General features: G+C 37.9%; 1 protein-coding gene across 3 annotated transcripts; it reads left to right on the top strand.

Annotated features, from left to right (window-relative positions):
- The first annotated feature begins 116 nt into the window (after positions 1–116).
- NDC1 (NDC1 transmembrane nucleoporin) lies at positions 117–17055 on the top strand. 3 transcript variants are annotated; one of them, XM_065842711.2, is made up of 18 exons: positions 117–213; positions 293–413; positions 1589–1690; positions 2022–2196; positions 2704–2842; positions 4174–4282; positions 5514–5565; positions 6133–6265; positions 8058–8150; positions 9439–9520; positions 10412–10567; positions 11642–11896; positions 12032–12150; positions 12365–12415; positions 13490–13553; positions 14716–14816; positions 15752–15912; positions 16797–17055. In XM_065842711.2, the coding sequence occupies exons 1-18, from the start codon at positions 169–171 to the stop codon at positions 16858–16860; spliced, it is 2022 nt and encodes a 673-aa protein (XP_065698783.1). In that variant the 5' UTR covers positions 117–168; the 3' UTR covers positions 16861–17055. The 3 variants fall into 3 exon arrangements, with proteins under 3 accessions (XP_065698783.1, XP_065698784.1, XP_065698785.1); XM_065842712.2 differs by lacking the exon at positions 117–213 and adding an exon at positions 1006–1091 and having other exon boundaries at positions 294–413; XM_065842713.2 differs by lacking the exons at positions 117–213; positions 293–413 and adding an exon at positions 426–532.
- The last annotated feature ends 2030 nt before the right edge of the window (positions 17056–19085 follow it).

A 19085-nucleotide genomic window follows, 5' to 3' on the forward strand; every position in this document is an offset into this window, starting at 1 on the left:
CCGCCATGGCGAGGCGCGGGGCACGCCGGGTCTTGTAGTCACTCCACTCAGGGGGGCGGGGCAAGTGTGTCTGGCGCTCCTCCTATTGGCTACTGACCGCCCGGCGGAAGTAGCGTGAGGCCGGCGGAGGTGGCCGGCGGGCGGCGGAGACTTTGAACGGCGGCGGCCATGGAGGCGGCGGGGGCGGCCCCGCAGCGGGCGCTGCTCCGCCAGGTGAGTGCGGGGCCTTTTGGAGGCGGCAGGTACCAGTTCTCCCCGTCGCCCGCGGCCCCTCACGCTGCGCTTCCCGCAGGTGCTGGGCTGGAGGGTGGCGGCCGCCGTGGCCTGGTCCGTGCTGCTGCTGCCCGTCTGCACTGCGGCCTTCGTCGTGCTGAGCGGCCTGGACCCCTTCCACCCGCTGCGCTGGATCTCCAGTAGGTGCTCCGGCCTTCCCCCCGCGATCACGGCAGAGATTTAAGTGCTTTGTTACATCAAGTGACTCGATATTCATACTTAGTTCCGTTTATAACCTGACAAGTTGTTACTTTAAAAGGTGTATTTTGATTTTTTTTCTTTTTTTTTTTGGTAATTTTACAGTCACGTGTTTGTATTTGGGGTTTTTTCCCTACCTGTGGCTTTGGGGTTCGTTTCAGATAATGGGAACTGACTATGGCATTGAATTAGGGTTCTGCTTTGTGTGTTTCTGAATGGTCTTCAGGCTTTGAAATTTAAGTTTTCCTCTTGCTTATAACTGTAATAGCCATAATGCCCTCAGACACATGGCGTGAACTGTGGAGTTGTCCTGTGCAGTGACGGGAGTTGGGCTTGATGATCCTGGTGGGTCCCTTCCAACTCAGGACGTTCTTATGACTCTATGAATGCTCCCTAGGTAGAAATAACTGTTGCAAGTTCATGCAAGTGTATCCTTCAGGGAAAAAATTAGGTTAAGTGGGTTAGTTGTCTGCCACTTGTCACTGTCCTAGTGTCTGAGCACTTGAACACGCTTCCACTTTCTGCCCTGTGCAGCTGCTGTTTGCATAACGAGCTCAAGTTTCCTCTGACTTTGGTGCATTGAATCACAAGTGAAGTTCCTGAAACAGCTGCTCTGCGTGGTGAGAATAACTTCCCTTCAAGTGCACACACAGAAAATTGAGAGATGTTTGAATGGAAGCTTGATACCTGTGATTGTGTAGCTGGGCAGAGAGACTTGATTTCTTTCCCCCTTTGAAAATATAAAAGCCCAAAAGAATCAATTGAAAGCAATTCACTCCATAAGGAATTTTTTACTTTTTAAGTGTAACTGTATGGTTACAGCTTTCCTTAAGTGAAAGGAAGCTGTGTTAGTTCAGCCATAGTGTAATTGTTCAAATCACTTGTAAGAAAACCAATTATAAGGGTGCAAAGTATTGTCTGTGAAATTTAAAAAAGCTTTTACGCAGAAAAGTTGTGCAGCTGAGGCGATCCAGTGTGAGATTACAAAGTCCATTGAACGCAATTCCTCTTTATGCACTTAGTGGATTATTGTGAGCTGCTTAAGTGTTCTTTTCCGTTACTTAATGTGTCACCGTTGTGCAGTCTTGAAGCAATAATATTATTTTTTTTATTTTAGATTCTTTGAATGATTTATATACTTCCTATGTCATCTTTTGTATCCTCCTTATGTCTGTGGTGATACTAGTAATAAGCATCTTCAACGCCGAATTTTATGCAGGTGAGTTATGTGAATTGCTGTGATACTTGAATTAAATAGGAAGACCATTTAAAGAGATTTGTATTTACATTCAGTGTACTGAACATTGATAGATTTTCTTCTAAATTAACATAGACAATACACAAAACTTGTTTTCAAGGAAATCACTCCAGGTTCCTGCTTACCTCGTGGCTGAGATGCTCTTAGCTGAGCCGCTTCATTGATTTCTTGATCACTCTGTGACTGATTCCAACTGTGAAAAGTTCTTTGGTGACAATGTTTTTTTTTTTTTTTTCTAATGGAGGATTTTGTTAATAAGAAATGAACTTTCACTTTTGGCTTTTATTTACAGTTGTGCCATCAATACCATGCTCTCGATTAGCACTGATAGGAAAAATATTTCACCCTCAGCAAGTTATCCATTCAGTTGTCCATGCTGTAATGGGAATGTTGGTTGCTTGGTGCGCTGCAGTTATGACAAAAGGGAAGTTCCAGTTTCTTGCTGTGCCCTGCATGCCTTTAGAAAGGTAATTATTTGTGTGTATTAAAGATAAATTATGCAAATAACTTCTGTTGCTAAATTTATTTACTGATGGCTTCTTTCAAACAAAAAACCTAAAATCTGAGTACTATTAAAAAAAAAAAAAAGTTGATATCCTTTATTAAAGGATAGGAAATACCCTCAAATACCCTCCTTTTTAAATGTTACGATTCACAGAGAAATAACTGGGCCAGAAAAACTAGATTGCCAGAATTCTTAATGGCAAGTTGAATTATGGCAAATTGGTTGTCACTTGAAATAAGTCTTGGTCTTCTGGTTAATGTGACACACTTCATAAATAGTGGAAGCATCCTCTTGCATAAATCACAAAAATAGGTGGTGGGACTCCTACTTTAGAAAAACTTACTGAGAAATCATAATGTGTACTGATCAGGAAAGTAAAATCAAGCTTTTGATTTGAACCTCCTAAGGCTAGAATGACTTTTTTTTTTTTTTTTTTAACTTAGAATTAATTCTAAGCTTTCTATTTTAGCCTAGATGATGCTGTTCCTCCGATGTGCCTAAATGAATATCACCTCTTTTTTCTACTCTGTGGAGCTTTCATGGGATACAGTTATAGTCTTTCGTATCTTATTAATAATATGAATTATTTGCCATTTCCAATCATACAGGTAAGTGGTTTAAACAACTTTGCAGATAGACATGTCTAAGTAAACAAAAAAAAGTGCCTTGATTGTTTGTATTTTTGAATATGTCAGTAGCAGCTGTCTGTTGGCAGGCTTTCTTTAGTAGACGAAGTGTACAATCTGCTTTAAATGCCCGGAGAGTTCATCTTCCTCCTTCCTGCTTTGAAATGAACACAGAAATCTGGGATGCTCTGACTATACAATTTATGCTCCACTGATGCATATTAAAAGCCGACTGAGCTGGGCTGTTGCAGGAAATGAACTGTATAAACTGAATATTAACCTTAGGAACTGACAACAAGGGTCACCTAAAAGCTGAGAAACCTGAGAAGAAGCATATTATCAGTTGTAACTGGGTACCAGGTAATTTAAAGTCTAAATAGCACATTAAATCTTGTGTAAAGCTCAACATCCAAAGCCTGTTCATGTGTGTAGTGCTATGAAAACTGAAATTCTGTCAGTTCCCCTGGAGGGGACTCCAGCAGTTCTACAGAAATCTGTACCAATGGCGGGGGACGGCTCGTGAAATATCGTCTTGCAAATATTTCGTGTGTTGCTGTAGCCTCACAGTAACCATTAGCTTTGTCTGATTCCCAGATTTATAAAGTCCAACCAATTTGGCAAAAGGTAACTTTAGCCAAAATTATTTGTATTAGTGGAAAACATTTTAAGTCATGACCATTCAGTTTGTCAGCAAACCAAGCATCATTTTGGCAATGCTGTAGTTATAGTATATTTAAAAATTCTATTATTTGAATACTGTTAATTCCTCCTTCCCCCATTTTTTTTTAATGCAATTTAGTCAAGTAAAAGATTAAATAATTTTGGTTTCATTTGCATGTAGTGTCACATGGGTCACTTTGGTTATTTGGAAAGATATGCAATTTGTTTGAACGGAGAAGGGTGTCAGTTTTACACTGATTTTGCGGCCTGGAGGATTATTGACCCTGTAACACATGCTTGTCTGAATTTTCCGTATTTTAATAGAACACTTCTAATCTAAATGAAATCTAGAAGATTAAATATGCCTTTTTTGTTGTTTATTTTGCATTAGACAGCATTCTAGTTTGTTCCCCTGTCTATAGTCAATTTACCCCACCCTCCATTTTTGTACTGTCACAAGTAGGAAGAGGGATGAGAACTACAGGTGATTATGAAATGACAGAAAAAATAGTAGCTGTAACACTTTGGAATTACCTTAAACTATTTTCTTTTTAATTCGTCTAGACTTCAGGTTTTCAAGTACCTTTTTTTTTTCTTTTCCATTTTATTAATTTGTTCTTGAATGTGGAATACTAAACTATTTTTGTTTTTAGCAATACAAGTACTTGCGTTTCAGAAGATCTTTGCCTCTCCTGGTTAAACACAGTTGTGTGGAGTCAGTGTATTTTGTTAGAAACTTCTGTGCCACGTATTACTTTTTTGGTAAGGGTTCCTGAAATTCTCCTTTTTTAATTCCTGTATTTTGAAAACTATCTTTAATCAGCCTGTTATGCTATTTTTCAGCCTTCCAGGCAACTTACGTAGACTTGTTTAAACAAATAAAGAGATCTCACACCTCTCTAAAACAGTAAGAAAAGGTACAAGGTTTGTACAGTGATATTTATATGGTATTTATGTGATGGCAATTCTTACAGCCTCACAGAAGCTCATTTGGCGTGTGAGAAATGTCTTTTCTCCAAAGGATGAACATCTTCTATAGGAATTTATTGTCTAGCTGGTAACATTCTAAGAAGATGACAGGATTCTAAAGAGAAGGGAGTGGGGAATAATAGTTTCTAACTTGGTCTGTATTAAATATTCCCAAATACTTTTAACATGGATAAACATCTCATGCCTTGGACTGTTCCTTCCATTGCCTGGTATTGGAAATAAAATGTCATGGAGCTGTATTTGACACACCAGCAGTGGACATGACTTCACCATATGTAATGTTGCTATATTTTCACTGTTTTTAAAGTAAAAATTAGCACTTTGGCTTGATTTGCAAGTGTCCTTTATATTATTTGGAGAAAGCTTGGGGGACAAAGGCAGTATGGTTCCCTACCATAGGAAAATGAAGTTTGGCCTTTAAAACTATGGTAAAATGAAAATCTGTGCTGATGGAGGTGATTGCACTGAACTTCCTGAAAATCAGAATTTTTTTATCGTTATGGTTGTAGTTATCCTCCTAAATGATGTCAAAATATGCCAGAATTATTTCCACTTCCTTTGCATTAGGGGATAAATTAGAAGTGTGGTGGTTCTATATCAGTTTCCATTAAGTCTTTAAAAGCACACTCTGCTGCCTGAGCTGTAGTGAAAATGAACATTAAATGACTGTTAACCCTCTTTTGTAAGTGATGAAGCACAAATGACTCAATGCTGAGAAGCTGGCAATAAAATATAAGGTTTACATCTCTCAGTGTGTAGTTGCTGGCCCAAAGCCTTTTCTTCATTCTCCTGTTTATATTTCTTAAAAAATAAAACAAAAGCAGAAAAACCCCAACAACAACAAAAAATGAAAGACAAAACAGACGCAGGTTGTTTCCCAGTGTATGTATGTTACAAGACCAGTCTCCTCTCTATACATGCATTGTACTTTTGTCATCTTTTTGGTCTATTATGATGTGTTTTGCAGTGTCGTATTTTTCAGTGTTTCTTTTTTATCCTCTAGGTTATATCCCAAAGATGTGGATAAGCACCACGATGGATCTTCATCCAGACAGGTGGGTTGTGCTGAAACCTCACACGAGAATATTGCCAACAGCTCCCCGAGCTGCAGGAGTCCAGTTTAGCCAGTGGTTCTTTGGTTCCTCACCTCCCACACAGAACGTGGGGAGCATTGGGTTCTTCTGAAATGGATCCAAACAGACCCAGCCTCCCCTTGTAGACAGTCATTGAGAAATCCTCTCAGTTTCCTTCATCTCTCTAAGTCCTGAAAGTATTAGACTGATCTCTCCAAATCACATATGTGAGTTTTCTGTGTTTAGGGGGAGGCATATCTTTGGTTTTATATGTCTGCCATTTGTTTTTAAATAGGGAAATGGAAGCCTTAATACCTTAATTGACTAAAACGATATTTCGTATTTCTTTTCCTAAATTTCGTTATTTATTTTTCTTCACTTCATCACAATTACTGAAAAATTAAAGAAATGGTATCTCAAACATATTTAAGAAACTGGTTTTGCAAAAAATGCAATTTTATTCTTAAAATTTTTACTACTGTAACAGCTTGCTATAGACATTTTTCATAATAATACTACTTATGTCTTCCTTATTTTTTTGATTTGCAGTAAATTGCATCCTCTTGACACCCTGACTGGCTTATTGGATCTCTCCTTGTTTTACCATGCCTGGTTATGTGGTGTATTTCTTCTGATTACCTGGTACATTGCATGGTCACTCTTCAGAATCTATGCTACAGAGGTTAGTACTCAGTGGTGGTGCTAAAGGTGTAACATCAGTGTTTCATAGATAATTCTTACTTTTCAAAAGCAGTTTTACTAGGAAGTAACTGACTATGAATTCTTGAATTTTCAAAGCCTAACATCACAGATAATAGGCCTGGGCATTAACTGACCCTACAGTTTCCCTATAGCACAAACCAACGCTGTTTACAAAATTAACAGATTTACAGCAATGTTCCTTTTCTTACTCCTCTACTTCTGTTTCCATGTCCCCCTTCTCCTCTTCATGTTTGTTGCTAAATCCTTGCAGATGCTGTTGGGGCCACCATAACACAGAACCACATTGTATTTCTTGGCATCTGTACCATGTTCATTGACCTCATCTGGCGTAAAGACAGATGAGCCATTGCAGGGCCTGTTTGTGTCTGGCAGAATTTACTAATTTGGTGTCTGTATGTGTTTCCAAGCAATGATTTTGGATTTGAGTATGAGACTAGCTGAAGACTTGTGACAAACAGCTACAGGTTACATGGGAAGAAAACTGTATAGCTCCCAATCTGACTTCACAATAGGAAAGAGAACAAAATACTGTAAATTTTCTGTAAGCTGAGTTCTAGAAATCTCAAACTTAAGCAAACCATCAAAGTACACAGTTCTCCAAAGCTGAGACATGTTAATTTAATTCAGGCTGCAGTATTAATATGGACTTCAAGCAATCTTAAGAATTAAGACACTTGTGCTTTTTCCTTCAATTGTAAAGTCACAAATTGATATGGCTAAAAAAGGCTGTTTAAATATGTAATGAATTGTATTAGAATAAATGTGAGACCATGATTGAAGAGGAAAAAAGTGTCTTGCCAACAAAGAATTTGGGAAGACTTGATCTTTGTTGACTAATCCAGATATTTCTTGTAAGAATGGAGGAAAATGGTTTTTCATCTAACCCGATGGTTTTTTCATTTTTAAAACACTACTAGACTGCAGATTAGTAGGAAAAAAAATGAGGTTTAAATCCTGGCAAAACACTCTTAGGGGATGAAATGGCATAGAGTGCTTGTTGGAGTGTTAGCTTTAATTAAAAAGGTCTAGGTGTTGTGGCTGCGTGGAGAAAAGGTTGACAATGAATCAAGGGTAACTGATGTAATGATGCATCAGAATCTACCAACAGCAGCTCTGAGGTGGGAACAACCTTTTTCAAAGGATAATATTAATACCTGAAGCACTAGTGAACACTGTGTGTCAAGGTCTGTAATTATTGTACTGCTTATAAAGCTATGGAAGGCAAACGTCCAGCTCTGAAGGTATAAAATGGACCTTGCCCTTTTGACTGTTGAACAGAAGATTGGTTTATCCACATAATTATTTTTTAATGAGCTACAAAACTTCCAAAGCTGTTGGTAAATATGTGTATAGTGTTAGTAGCTGGTACTAAATCTTTTATTATTTGGTAAAAGAACCCCGAGTTCTTCACCGGAGTGGCTAAAGATGGACATTACAGTTTCGATTTCTGTCTTGTTTCTGGATGGTGTTGCTAGGCTTTTCCCTGGGTATGTGATTAGAGGAATTTATTTTCATAATGATAGGATGCCCCAGCTGTGAATTATATGGGTACATGGAAGGCATTTGAAGAAGTAAAGCCTTTTTTGTTTCTGTGTTAGAAATTCCAAGCCTGCTTAGAGTAACTTCAAGTGATGGGGTATGTGCTTTTGTAGTTCATCATTCATTTGACAAGTAACAGCTCAGGTGAAGTCTTTCATAAGGTTTTATAGTATTTTGCTCTGTATAACACAACTTCTGATGTTTGTATTTAGACACATCATTTTCCTATCCAGCCAACTTTTGCTGAGGAGACAGACCAGTGCCTGCCTAAAATTTTAAACAGCAACCCTCCCCTCATTATAAAGGTAATTGAATTCTCACCATCTTACCAGCCAGGTGTGTGCTGAGGAGGTGTTTCTCAAAGCCTGCAATCAGATCCTCAAGGTTCCGGTTATTTTAGCTGAGGTGATAGTTCTTTAAAAAGCTGCTTCAGAGAACTGGAAGAGGCAGTTATGCTTCATGGTGAAAATTTGTTGAGTGGTGACATCTGCTGGTGCTCAGCACAGTGTTACTTTGAGCTGAAAATAGACTCATTTAGTTCGAGGTAAGATCTATTTGTCTGCAGCATATTAGTCTGGACTCTGCAAAAGCAACAGGTTAGTGACACTCATTTTTTTTTAACTCATTCAAGTCTTGTCAGATAAGCAAGTGTTTTATCAAACCTTTGTACACTATTAACGCTTTGGCCCCTGCCGCTTATATTTGAGTTCTTATCTGTGTGTTCTCTCTTGAACTTAAATTGTTTCCATATACATGTTGGAAGTTGAATTTCTTTTTTAAAAAATACAATAGTAAAAAGCTACTTAAAATCTGTGAGAAGAGTAATTTTGGTCTTACTATGGTAATCATTAATGGGATTTACTGATTATAATACTTAGAAATTGGAGACCCCATAGAATTATTATGTAAATACAGTTAAGAATAGTCTCCTGCACGTGCAAAATCCACATTTACTGACTTTACACTTCTCTGATAGGGCTGGAGATATAACAGGCTGCAATCCATTTGAATCCTTTTTTAAGCTTTGCTACATTCTCAAAGGATGGGTGGGGAAGAGTTGAGCACAGCACAGTTAGAGGTAGATGAAGTCTGATTTGTAATCTCAGTTGTTACTAAAGTGTCTAATTTATAATTGGGTCTTGTATAGTTTGAGAAATCTGGTTATTTTTGGTTTGCCGCATTGAACTACTGAATCGCATGAAGCAGCAGTATTAGGTCCAGTACCGTATGGCATACTGCGTAGTTGAGCTCTGGCTTGCAAGAAGAATTCTTTCCTTAGACTTTTTTGCTTCTTAGGTTCTTTCTATCAGAACTGTTAGTTGTTAAGATAAAAATGGTGTTAGGTCTTCTTTAACTCCAAAGAAACAACTTATCAGTCAATTTCTCTGAAGCTCTTACTAACTCTGCAGCCCCATTCAGAGTGGGCTTAGGGATGTCTGCAGTCAGTTGTCTTCTTTCTTTTTCTGTTACATGGCTGCTTTTAGTCTGTGTGAACTCACTCTTTGTTAGGGATTGCTTTTGAATGGATAACTACATTTTGTAAAAAAATCCATTAGACTTTGCATTTACTAAAACATTTTCCTTTTTTTCTAGTTTTTAGCCTTACAAGACTTGATGTTACTTTCCCAGTATTCTCCTATTCGACGACAGGAAGTCTTTAGCCTTAGTCAACCAGGTAACTATAGAAACTACCTTGTCTTGATTTTTTTTTTTTTTTAAAGTGTTAATCAAATGCTTTTACAAGTTATTTAATGCTCTGATGCATGCTACATAAGCCAGAAGGCCTCATAAGTGAAAGTATCCCTATGATGCCTTTTCCAAGAGGATGCTTGATTATCTATATTTATATAGTTTAATCTACTAAATTTAACAAATTCTGGTGCCTGTTGTTTGATTTAAATGGCAGCCATGAGGACACATAGGTCTTGGAGTACTGAAAGCAGGGTCCTCTTGACACCACCAGTCAAATAGTCACAACTGAATAATCCAACAGATGGGTTTGAAAACCTGATGTTCTGATGTGAGGTGAAATCAAGCATAAATAGTGAGTCACCACTAGAGCTGTGAAAGCAAACAGTGGCTCTAATTTCAATTAGCATTCAAGGCTCTTGCTATAAACAAAGATATGGCAGAGAAAGTAAATTAAAACTGCTTAAAAGCCTCCAAGAACTTTTTGTTACACATCATCAGGAATTCTAGTGTTTGTACTACTTCAAAACTGTTTACTGTCACCATTGATATTACTTTTCTCATTTTAGTTGCTCAGGGATTTCAGATTTGCTGGGCTGAACTGTCTGTTTTTCTTACTTGCTTAGCAAGTTTCACCAAAGCCTTTTTAGAGTTATCCATTGACAGAAGGATAGAATCTGTCCATGTTTTCATCTTCCTTACAGTACAAATAAACTGTCACGGTGCAAATACACTGTATGTATTTTTAGAAATTAAGTGGTACTATAATTTTTGAAGCTTATACTGAGACCACATGGGCACTGTCAGAATAGATACAAGAGTGAGCAGCTGGGTTGTACGTACGTACTACATTTCCTTTTTGTTTGCATATTGCTAGGTGGGCACCCGCACAACTGGACTGCGATATCAAGGGAGTGTTTGAGTCTTCTGAGCGATCTGACCCAGAGGCTGATGGCACAGCAGGAAGCTGCAGCAGCAAACGGGAGAGCAAAGCAGCCCACAGGAGAGCTGAAAGTAGCTCCACAGACTCCAGGTATGCAAGGAAATGCTCGTAATAGTTTGTGAACCATGAAAGTGCCGATACATTACACAGGCACGTTAGTCTCAATTAAGCTGTATGAGGAAAATGAGTCACAGGGTTTTCTGTGAATAAAAACATCTCTCTCCCAGTTTCATTTTAGGTATTCTTGTTGAAATAATCCCGAAGTAACTAGAAAAATTGGAAAGATCATGTTTACTTGGTTTGTTTACTTTGCATGATGTTATGTTTGATACAATGTTTTTTCCACACTTGCATGAATTAAGTCTAATTATTACAGTATTAGTAAGTGGTTGAACCTAGTTACAGGGAGAATGTAAGTCTTGCCAAGAGATACTTTGTAATTCATGTAGTTGCTCTTATGATTAGTTGAAGATGGTAAAGTTATTGTTTTGTTGGTGTGGGGACATCAAATATGTTTGTGTGATTTGCTCCTATCACAGTAGAATAAGAAAAGCCGATCTGACTCTTGAGCTGTGTGCAGCCTGCAAGCATTTCAGGTGTTTTACACACCAGACTTGGGCATCATTCCTGACCGCAGTGCTGCCCTGGCATATGAGGTGCCAGGTAATGGAACCCCCTAGCAGCCAGTGCCCAGGATACAAGTGTCCTGGGAACAGCAGGGGACTGTTCGTACATCAGAGGTGAATTTCTTCTAGTGCTGCAGCTCCTTGAATTTTGCGACTGTTATGTCTTGTCTTACATACCCAGCAGGACCAGAAAGAATCACCATTCTTCTGTCATTAGACTTTTTTCTAGTACTTTATCTGAAAAGCACACTTTATGTAGATATATATCAGGGTGTAGTAATGCTAGCTAGCAAAAGGAGAAAAATAAATCCACAGGCATCCTTCTTATCACTTGCTGTTCTTAAACTGATGAACTTTTAAAACACTCCATGCTCATGCTGATGTTTACTTCTTTGCAAGACCACAGTGGAAACAATGTCTTTTATTAAAAGCTCTAATGACAGAGAGGTTGTTGAAACAGCAGTCAAATAACAAACCCCTCTCTTATTTCATGGGTGCTATACTATTTGTCTTCATGCAGTGTGTTCTTTGTCCTTAGGAGGCGCTGTGACAGAAGATGTGCCTTTCCAGTCACAGAGGTCTAATATCCTTCCCAGAGCCTCCATGTCTTCACTGGTTAAATCATCTGTAATGCATTTAAAGACATCGCCTGGGTCTGATGTTGGTTCACCTTTCAGCTCACCTGCTTTAAATTGCAAGACGGGAATGTTGGATGTAAACTCTCCTTGGCATGGATCAGTCCAAAGTCCTCACCTCAGGAGAGGGGGACCAAAGCTGTGGACCTTGGGTTCAGGTAGAGATTTTCCCCCAGCACTGGTTTTAGCCTTGTAGTCCTGAGTGTAGTAGCTGTTTCAACAGAAATCTGTATCTTGAGGATTGAAGTGCCAGCAACCAGAGTTTTCCTGAAGATATTGTATTTCTCTTGTAGAGCTGCAAATGAATGGTTCCCACCATGAATCCTTCCCAATGCTCTCTGCTGCAAGAACTGGCAGTAAGGTGGTACAGCCAAGCTTTGTTTACACGTGGCTTCAGAACAAGCAAGAACAGGTAGAGTACAAGTTGCAGTACAGATAGGTGTTCTCACTTCTGAAAGAACTTACCGTTTTTGGTAATTAATACTTCCTTCTCCAATTAGCTTACATAACAAAAATCCTTCCCCCCAGGCCCCAATCCCTTTACACTGTGGGAAGGGTTGAGGAGGGCCAACTGTGCATACCTTCAGATAAATACCGATTATATGTAATCTTTTGTTTCTTTCCAGATAAAAAACTTCTTGTCAAAACGAGCGTTGATAATGTATTTCTTCAGCAAGGTAATCCTGATCTTATATTTTGTGACTGAGCGACATGGACTATAAATGCATTAGCATATGGGTTTTGCTGTGACACTATATACCTTTTGCATATAGTAACGGTTCTAAAACCTTTCTTTTAATCTAAGGTTTTCCATAAGTGCAACATTGTACAAACTGTGAGTTTCATAGAGGATTATCCCATACCTGCATAAAAAAGAATAATACTACTACTTTAAACTCGCCTGATTATAAACTGTTTTTTGTTTAAAGTGTCATATACTAGTAAAATGAAACTGAGAACTTAAATGCAATTGTCTTAGTATAGTAACTGCAAGATAGCACAGCTTCTAGTTCATTTTATAATTCAGTTAACTGCTTTTTGTTAGGCCACTGTACCAAATAAATTCTTTATAGTTTTCCTTTGTGGGAGAAGCAGCAGCTAGAATGTTGGGAATTTCTCCTTATGAAATACTGGTGATACTTCATGTTACTACTACTTTCCAAGTGAACTTGAAGACTTAAACTAAATTTGCATAGTTTTTACACAGAAAAACAACTGGGTATTTCTTTTAGCATAATTGAACAATAACTCAGTTACATTTTACAGAAGCATCCCCCTCTACTTTAGGTCTTTGGTTTTCAGGGGTTTAAATGTTTCCTGCAAGTAGAGATCATATTTTTATGTGCAGATATTTTCTCTGTATGCGATAATGGCTTATGCTGCAACTTACAGCAGTGTTTTCTGATCAGTTATAGTCTGGAACAGAGACTGAGGCAAGCAAGATCATGAAATAGGCGTAGGGGAATTGTGTTGTTCATTTAGCCCTTGAAAGCTAGTTATCAGCTAATATACTATATTTTCTTCAAGTCCTAACCGTAGCTATAGCTTTGTGGGCAGTTCCTGTCCAAAAAGAATTTTAGTTTCTTAAAAGATCAGATTTTTCTGGGCATTGCCTGAGATCTGTCAGCCTCAAAGGTGTTTTTGGAGGGAAGGGATATGACCCTGTCAAATGTGTGATACCGTAATTGAAACCTGCAGTTTTGGTGATATTATTTATAAAGTGAACTTGGAATGCTTTGATTTCTTCTCAGCATCCAGAAGCCTCCATCCAAGCTGTCTTCTCTGATGCCCAAATGCACATCTGGGCTTTGGAAGGTGAGCAGTTTCTATTCCCAGGTGATCCGCTCTGGCTCATGAAACTACAACTAAAAGGATCCAATTCCAGGTTTCTGGGGCTCTGTCCTTTATAAATGTAATGGAAGAAAAATCTTTTAATCTATTTTGACAAAAACCTGACTGCATTTCAGATACCAACATGCATAAAGGTCTAATACACTCATTAGTTTTGAGATTCCATGTGAGATCTCTTGGTTTATGTTCTGCAGACATTTGGTAGAGATTCCTAAACCTGATTTCTGTTGCTTCTCTCCCACATGTATCACTTTTACATTTTTTTATTTTTCAGTAATAGATTTATGATGTCTCTTCAGAACAGTTTTTCTGACTAAAAGCTCTGAGTCCTTCTTTGTTAATCACAAAGAGTTGAGGGAAGAAGGCACTCAAGTAGGAACTTAAAATAAATGGAAAAAGGTGGTCTGCAGAGAACTAAAAGAATGATGACAGTATGTGGTTGTGCTACAGGATTTTCTTGTTTGTTTCAAAGTCATGAGCAAATACCAGTGTTGGTAGAACCTTTTATTAGATTTGTCTGTGCAAAAGGTCATCTTTCTTCCTAGATTATATGTTTTATGGGCAGATATGCCAGGCTGTGTCAGATTGAAGGGGATGTGTTGGGATGTACAGAATCAGGAGAGGGGATTCACAATTTACAGAAAAGCAAAAGATACCATTTGTGTTTTAACTGAGGGCAGAGGGCTAGGCTGTAATTTTTTGAAAGATGGTAAACAAGTAATCTGAGAAGGCCTTCAAAACTAAACTAAAGTTTCCTGCAAAAGTAGAACTGTCCTCATAAAAGCTGAACAAAGTTAAGTGATCTGGAAATATTTGTGTATGACCAGAAGAATTGTGAAATAGGTCTTGTCTTTTGGTTGATGTCAGGTACACCTCTGATCAGAGCAGTGGAAAAAGTGGTTTATATGTGATCTCTCTTGCCTTACCAACCTCAAACTATTGTACATCTGACAAACCAGTGACTGGTTTAGTCCTAAAGCAAGCCAAAGCTGAGGTCACTGCCTGCAGCAAGTCCTGAACAATTCTACCACACTAGTAGAATGTTCAGGCAAAACCATGATCTTTGTTAACACTTCAGAAGTTGAGAATTCAGTAATTACAGCAACCTTTTTTTTTTTTTTTAAAGGTCTGTCGCACTTGGTAGCAGCCTCCTTTACTGAAGACCACTTTGGAGTTGTCCAAACCGCCCTACCAGCTATCCTCAATACTTTACTGACTCTTCAGGAGGTAAAAACTGTTAAATTTTCCTTACTGCAGAACAACTTTAAGAGAAGAGGAGGAGTTTTGTTCGTGTTGTGTTTTGACCTTGCTGACTAGTCAAAACATTCAAGCTTCTACACTGTACATGGCTTCTCCTCTGCAGTTAATCTAAATAAAACAGTTGCCACTATGTGAGTTAAGAAAAAGCAAATAAAAACCGAGTTAGGTTTTTAAAATGTAGGAGTAGAAAGCATGGTTTTAATTGAATGCTTAATTAAAAAAAAAAGGTACTATGTGCTCAGTTAAAAGACCTTATTTCAGGGATGCAGCAATTATAATACTGTATTTTATGCGTAGTTAGTACTTAATATTTATTTGGCTGTACACAATTCCTAATGCAACCTGGAGCACTTGAAGTTATTGCAAGTTACAGGCGATGTTATCTGTGTGGTGTTTGTCTCCGAAGACATCACTCTCAAATTACTGATGTTTGTGTAATATGGATTATTTTTTTTTAAATCCAGATTTGTTTCCAATGCTGTGCATGTCCTATTGCCATAATCATTTTACACTGCCTTAATGGAGATTCTTGGAAAGAATTTAGAGGTTATTAAAGTTCTTAATTGGAAGTTATCTATTCCAATAACAGGCACCAGGTGGGGGAGGAAGAAAAATGAAACGATACCCTCGGGACAGAATTGTATTCCTGCTGCAGTGTGTGCTGTGCTTAGCATCTAAGACTCATTAACAGAGAATCTTGTTTCACAGAACTTGGTTCTGTGTTCAGTTGATGGCCAGGAAATGCAAGGTTAAGCTCAGTTACCAAAACGTTTTTGTGCGTCTTGTTGGCGTTTCTGAACTTGCACTTTCTTTTTGCTTTATTTGACATAAACATGTTGCTAGTTACACTATATAATAATTGAACAAATGAAACAAGTTCATTTATGTTTCTCCTCAATCAGGTTGTAGACAGACATTTCAAACTGCCTCATGTTTCTAGCAAACCCCCCAGAATTTCGGGAAGTCTGGTGGACACATCCTACAAAACGCTGCGATTTGCACTTAGAGCATCTCTGAAAACAGCACTGTACCGGATAACTACTGTCTTTGGAGAACACTTAAAGTAAGAACTTTTTCATGATTGATTGCTTGCTAAAATTAGTTTTGATTAACGTCATTGTAGGACCTGCGAAAAAGGAAGTTTGTGCAAAAATCCCTTCAGGTTTTTATAATACTAACATGGTATCTTAGTATTATTTGATTTGTGGAACCTTAAAAAAATCCTTGTGTAGATATATGGTCCCCCTTAGAAACTTATTATTCTTAGATTTCTGAGCAATTTTTCTTAGTGACTTTTCATGAACTCTTAAGCAGTCCCTGAATAGCCCTTGTTTAATAAATCTTAGCTGTTGAAAAGAAAGTAAATCAACTAGAGACAATTGTCTGTTCTGTAGGGAGAGAATGCTGAGAATCCTATGAAGACTCCAAATAATCAAATTCCCTCGCTGCTTGGTTGTCTGGTGGCTTTTGCTCAGCCACTGCCGCAGCAAGCAGACTTTCATACTTGGCCTCTGAATATGTGGGACTGAAACTTCCTGCAGTATCAGCCCATCTCTCTCGGTGGAGATGAAATGTTACTCAGTTTGAAAGTGCTGCTTATAAGGAGAGAGCCTTTTGAGAGATTCTTTCTTACCTAAGTCAGTCTTGCAAGTTAAACAATTGCTTGTGTGTGTTTAAAGGTAAGGAAATAAACCAGGTTCCTTGAGACTGGTGTCTTTTAGTAAGTAGTAGAAGCTGTTGAGGGTAAGAACTGACAGTTTTAAGAGTTAATATACTTTTTTTTGTCTTTTTCTTGAAATATAGGTTTTTCATACAGCTGGGTTTTCTAAAATTTAGTTTCAGTGCAATTGTTGATTTCAATATATACTTAATTTTCGCATGAGGCTTTATTTTTGTGGTGTATTGCATTTAATGTAAAATCTTATGTTCTGCATTTGTTGTTTTTAGTGCAGTGCAAGTGTCTGCAGAACATAAGAAAAGACTTCAGCAATTCTTGGAATACAAAGAATAACAGATTTTGATGGAGCTACATTTGTTTTTTTCAACACTTCTGGTAAGAAGAGAGTGGGAGTAGTGAGCCTTTTTATCTTGGCTTTTTGGAAAAGCATATGGAACTACAAGTCACAGAACAAAACTCTTAGAGCTGTAGAAGGGCTCTTCTGGGTTTGGATATTCTTTTGTATAATAAAACTTTTCTAAAAATTCATCTTGCATTCCTTTAATATCATTTACCAATGAGAAAATGTCAGTTCTTATTTTCCATAAGACTGTGGTATTTGAGATTATCAGAGTTATTTTGCCACTCAGATCCTTCACTGTTTTTTACTATCTATTCCTTTCCTACCCTTTTCTGTTAAAGGGCCGAGTAGAGATTTCCGTAGATACTTAGTGTGCCTCGGTGTTTCATAAATTTAATTGATAACACTTTAAGTGCAGATGAAGTGAGTGCTTTAAAAGTAGGAAACAGATGTGCCCAGGAATAAAACATGCTATTCTTCTGTACGATGGAGATGTTCCTTCAGAGTGAAATGGGTGTGCAGAAAGGCATTTTTAAGGCACAAAAACTGCTTGAAAAGCCCAGCAGCTTGGGTTTTATCTTTAAGGTGACCTAGGAAACTAAGTTCTGATCTACGCTGAAGCATACAGGAAACACTACTGCATTTGATAAAACTCCAGGTTACGGGATTGTGAATTAAAGTTTATGTCAACAGCTTTCTGTTAAGGGGGATAGGAAGGATGTTTGCAGTATATCCAGCTCTTTAATATACATTATGGGTAGCTTCTGGTGGAAAACATGACTTTTTAAAAGCATTTTTTTAAGCTTTTTATCTGGAAGTAAACCTTTCCAAATTTTTTTAAAATTAACTACTGAATTTTTAAACTAGCTCCAATTATTGTGATATCTACACTAGAAAACATGTTTGAAGAGCTTAGATGTAGCTGCAGTACCTTACTGTAATTGCCTCGCAAATGAATTTAGTATGTTAAGGGGTTACAAAATGTAGAGAATATTCTTTCCTTTCTCTTCAGTGCTGTTAGTCCTATGGGATTTTGGTTGGTTTTTTTTTGCTAGGAGACCTAAGATCTGAGGATGGTCATGGTGTCAGTTATGTTGGTGTGAAGAAATGATCAGCTGATAGTGGGTGGTTGTGTAGTAATAATTCTTAGGGGGCCTGTAAGGTTTGGGTAAAAGCAACTCCCAAACCTACAATGAGACCTGCCCATTGCTTTCCTCAGTACAAAAGACGCATAGTTGTCGTGTAACGCGAGCATTGCAAATGTTAGATGTGATAGCAGAAATTAGAACTCTATTGTTCCTTTTGCATTGAGGTGGCTTACAGCAAATGCCTTTCATTATATTTAAAGGTTAAGCACAAAGTCTTTTAAAGTTTCCCCGGCTTAACTTCTACCACAGGTTTGACTGTTATGTCAAAGCCCCGTGTCTGTCTGGCTTACTGAATAATTTAATTTGCTTGTTTTCTGGTATTGCAACATGCACCTGGAGTTAAAATGGTGCTTTAGCTGGTATCTTGGGTGTAACTGTCAGCGCAAATGCTTCAGCTGAAGTTTCAAATACTTTTTTCATGCATTTCAACAGGTGCAGAATATATATATATATGTATATATATATGTATATATTTACTGCACTGGTATTTTCTGCAACTATAAGCTGTAAGTTGTAATAGTGTTGTGGCTGTCAGCAGCAGGCATAAATGTGACTTCTTTTTGATGCCAAAGTGCTTGAGGTCTGTCCTTGTGTTGCAGTGGAGATTTGCACGCGACATCTGCTAATGTGCCTGTGATGCACAGCATTCTGTGTATGACTGAAGAGCTTTCAAAAGCTGATTGCTTTGTGATTTCTTTAAAAGCTCCAATTCTTAGAGCTGTCGACCTTTTTATTTTTTTTTTAAACCTTTACTTAAAAATGCATCTTTAACAGTATCTCACACTTATGAATATAAGTGTACAAGAATATAAAGTGTACATTGGGTGCCTTCTGGAGATGCAGTAACTGGCTCACACAACTCAAACAGTTATAACATCTTATTCTAGTTTTGGCTTTGGGAATAATTATATTCCTCTGGCAAACTGTGCTGGTGTTTCAAGTCCTTTTATATACTTCTGTCTTAACATAAAAATAATCAGTCTGTGAAGCTTCTTTGAGGTATGGGAAGAGTCTCTCTTTCTTTTCTGCATTCTGGGTAGTAAGGAAAAAAATAAAGCCTTTTTACAGTT

The sequence above is a fragment of the Patagioenas fasciata genome, chromosome 6, assembly GCF_037038585.1.
Source record: "Patagioenas fasciata isolate bPatFas1 chromosome 6, bPatFas1.hap1, whole genome shotgun sequence".
Lineage (NCBI taxonomy): Eukaryota > Metazoa > Chordata > Aves > Columbiformes > Columbidae > Patagioenas > Patagioenas fasciata.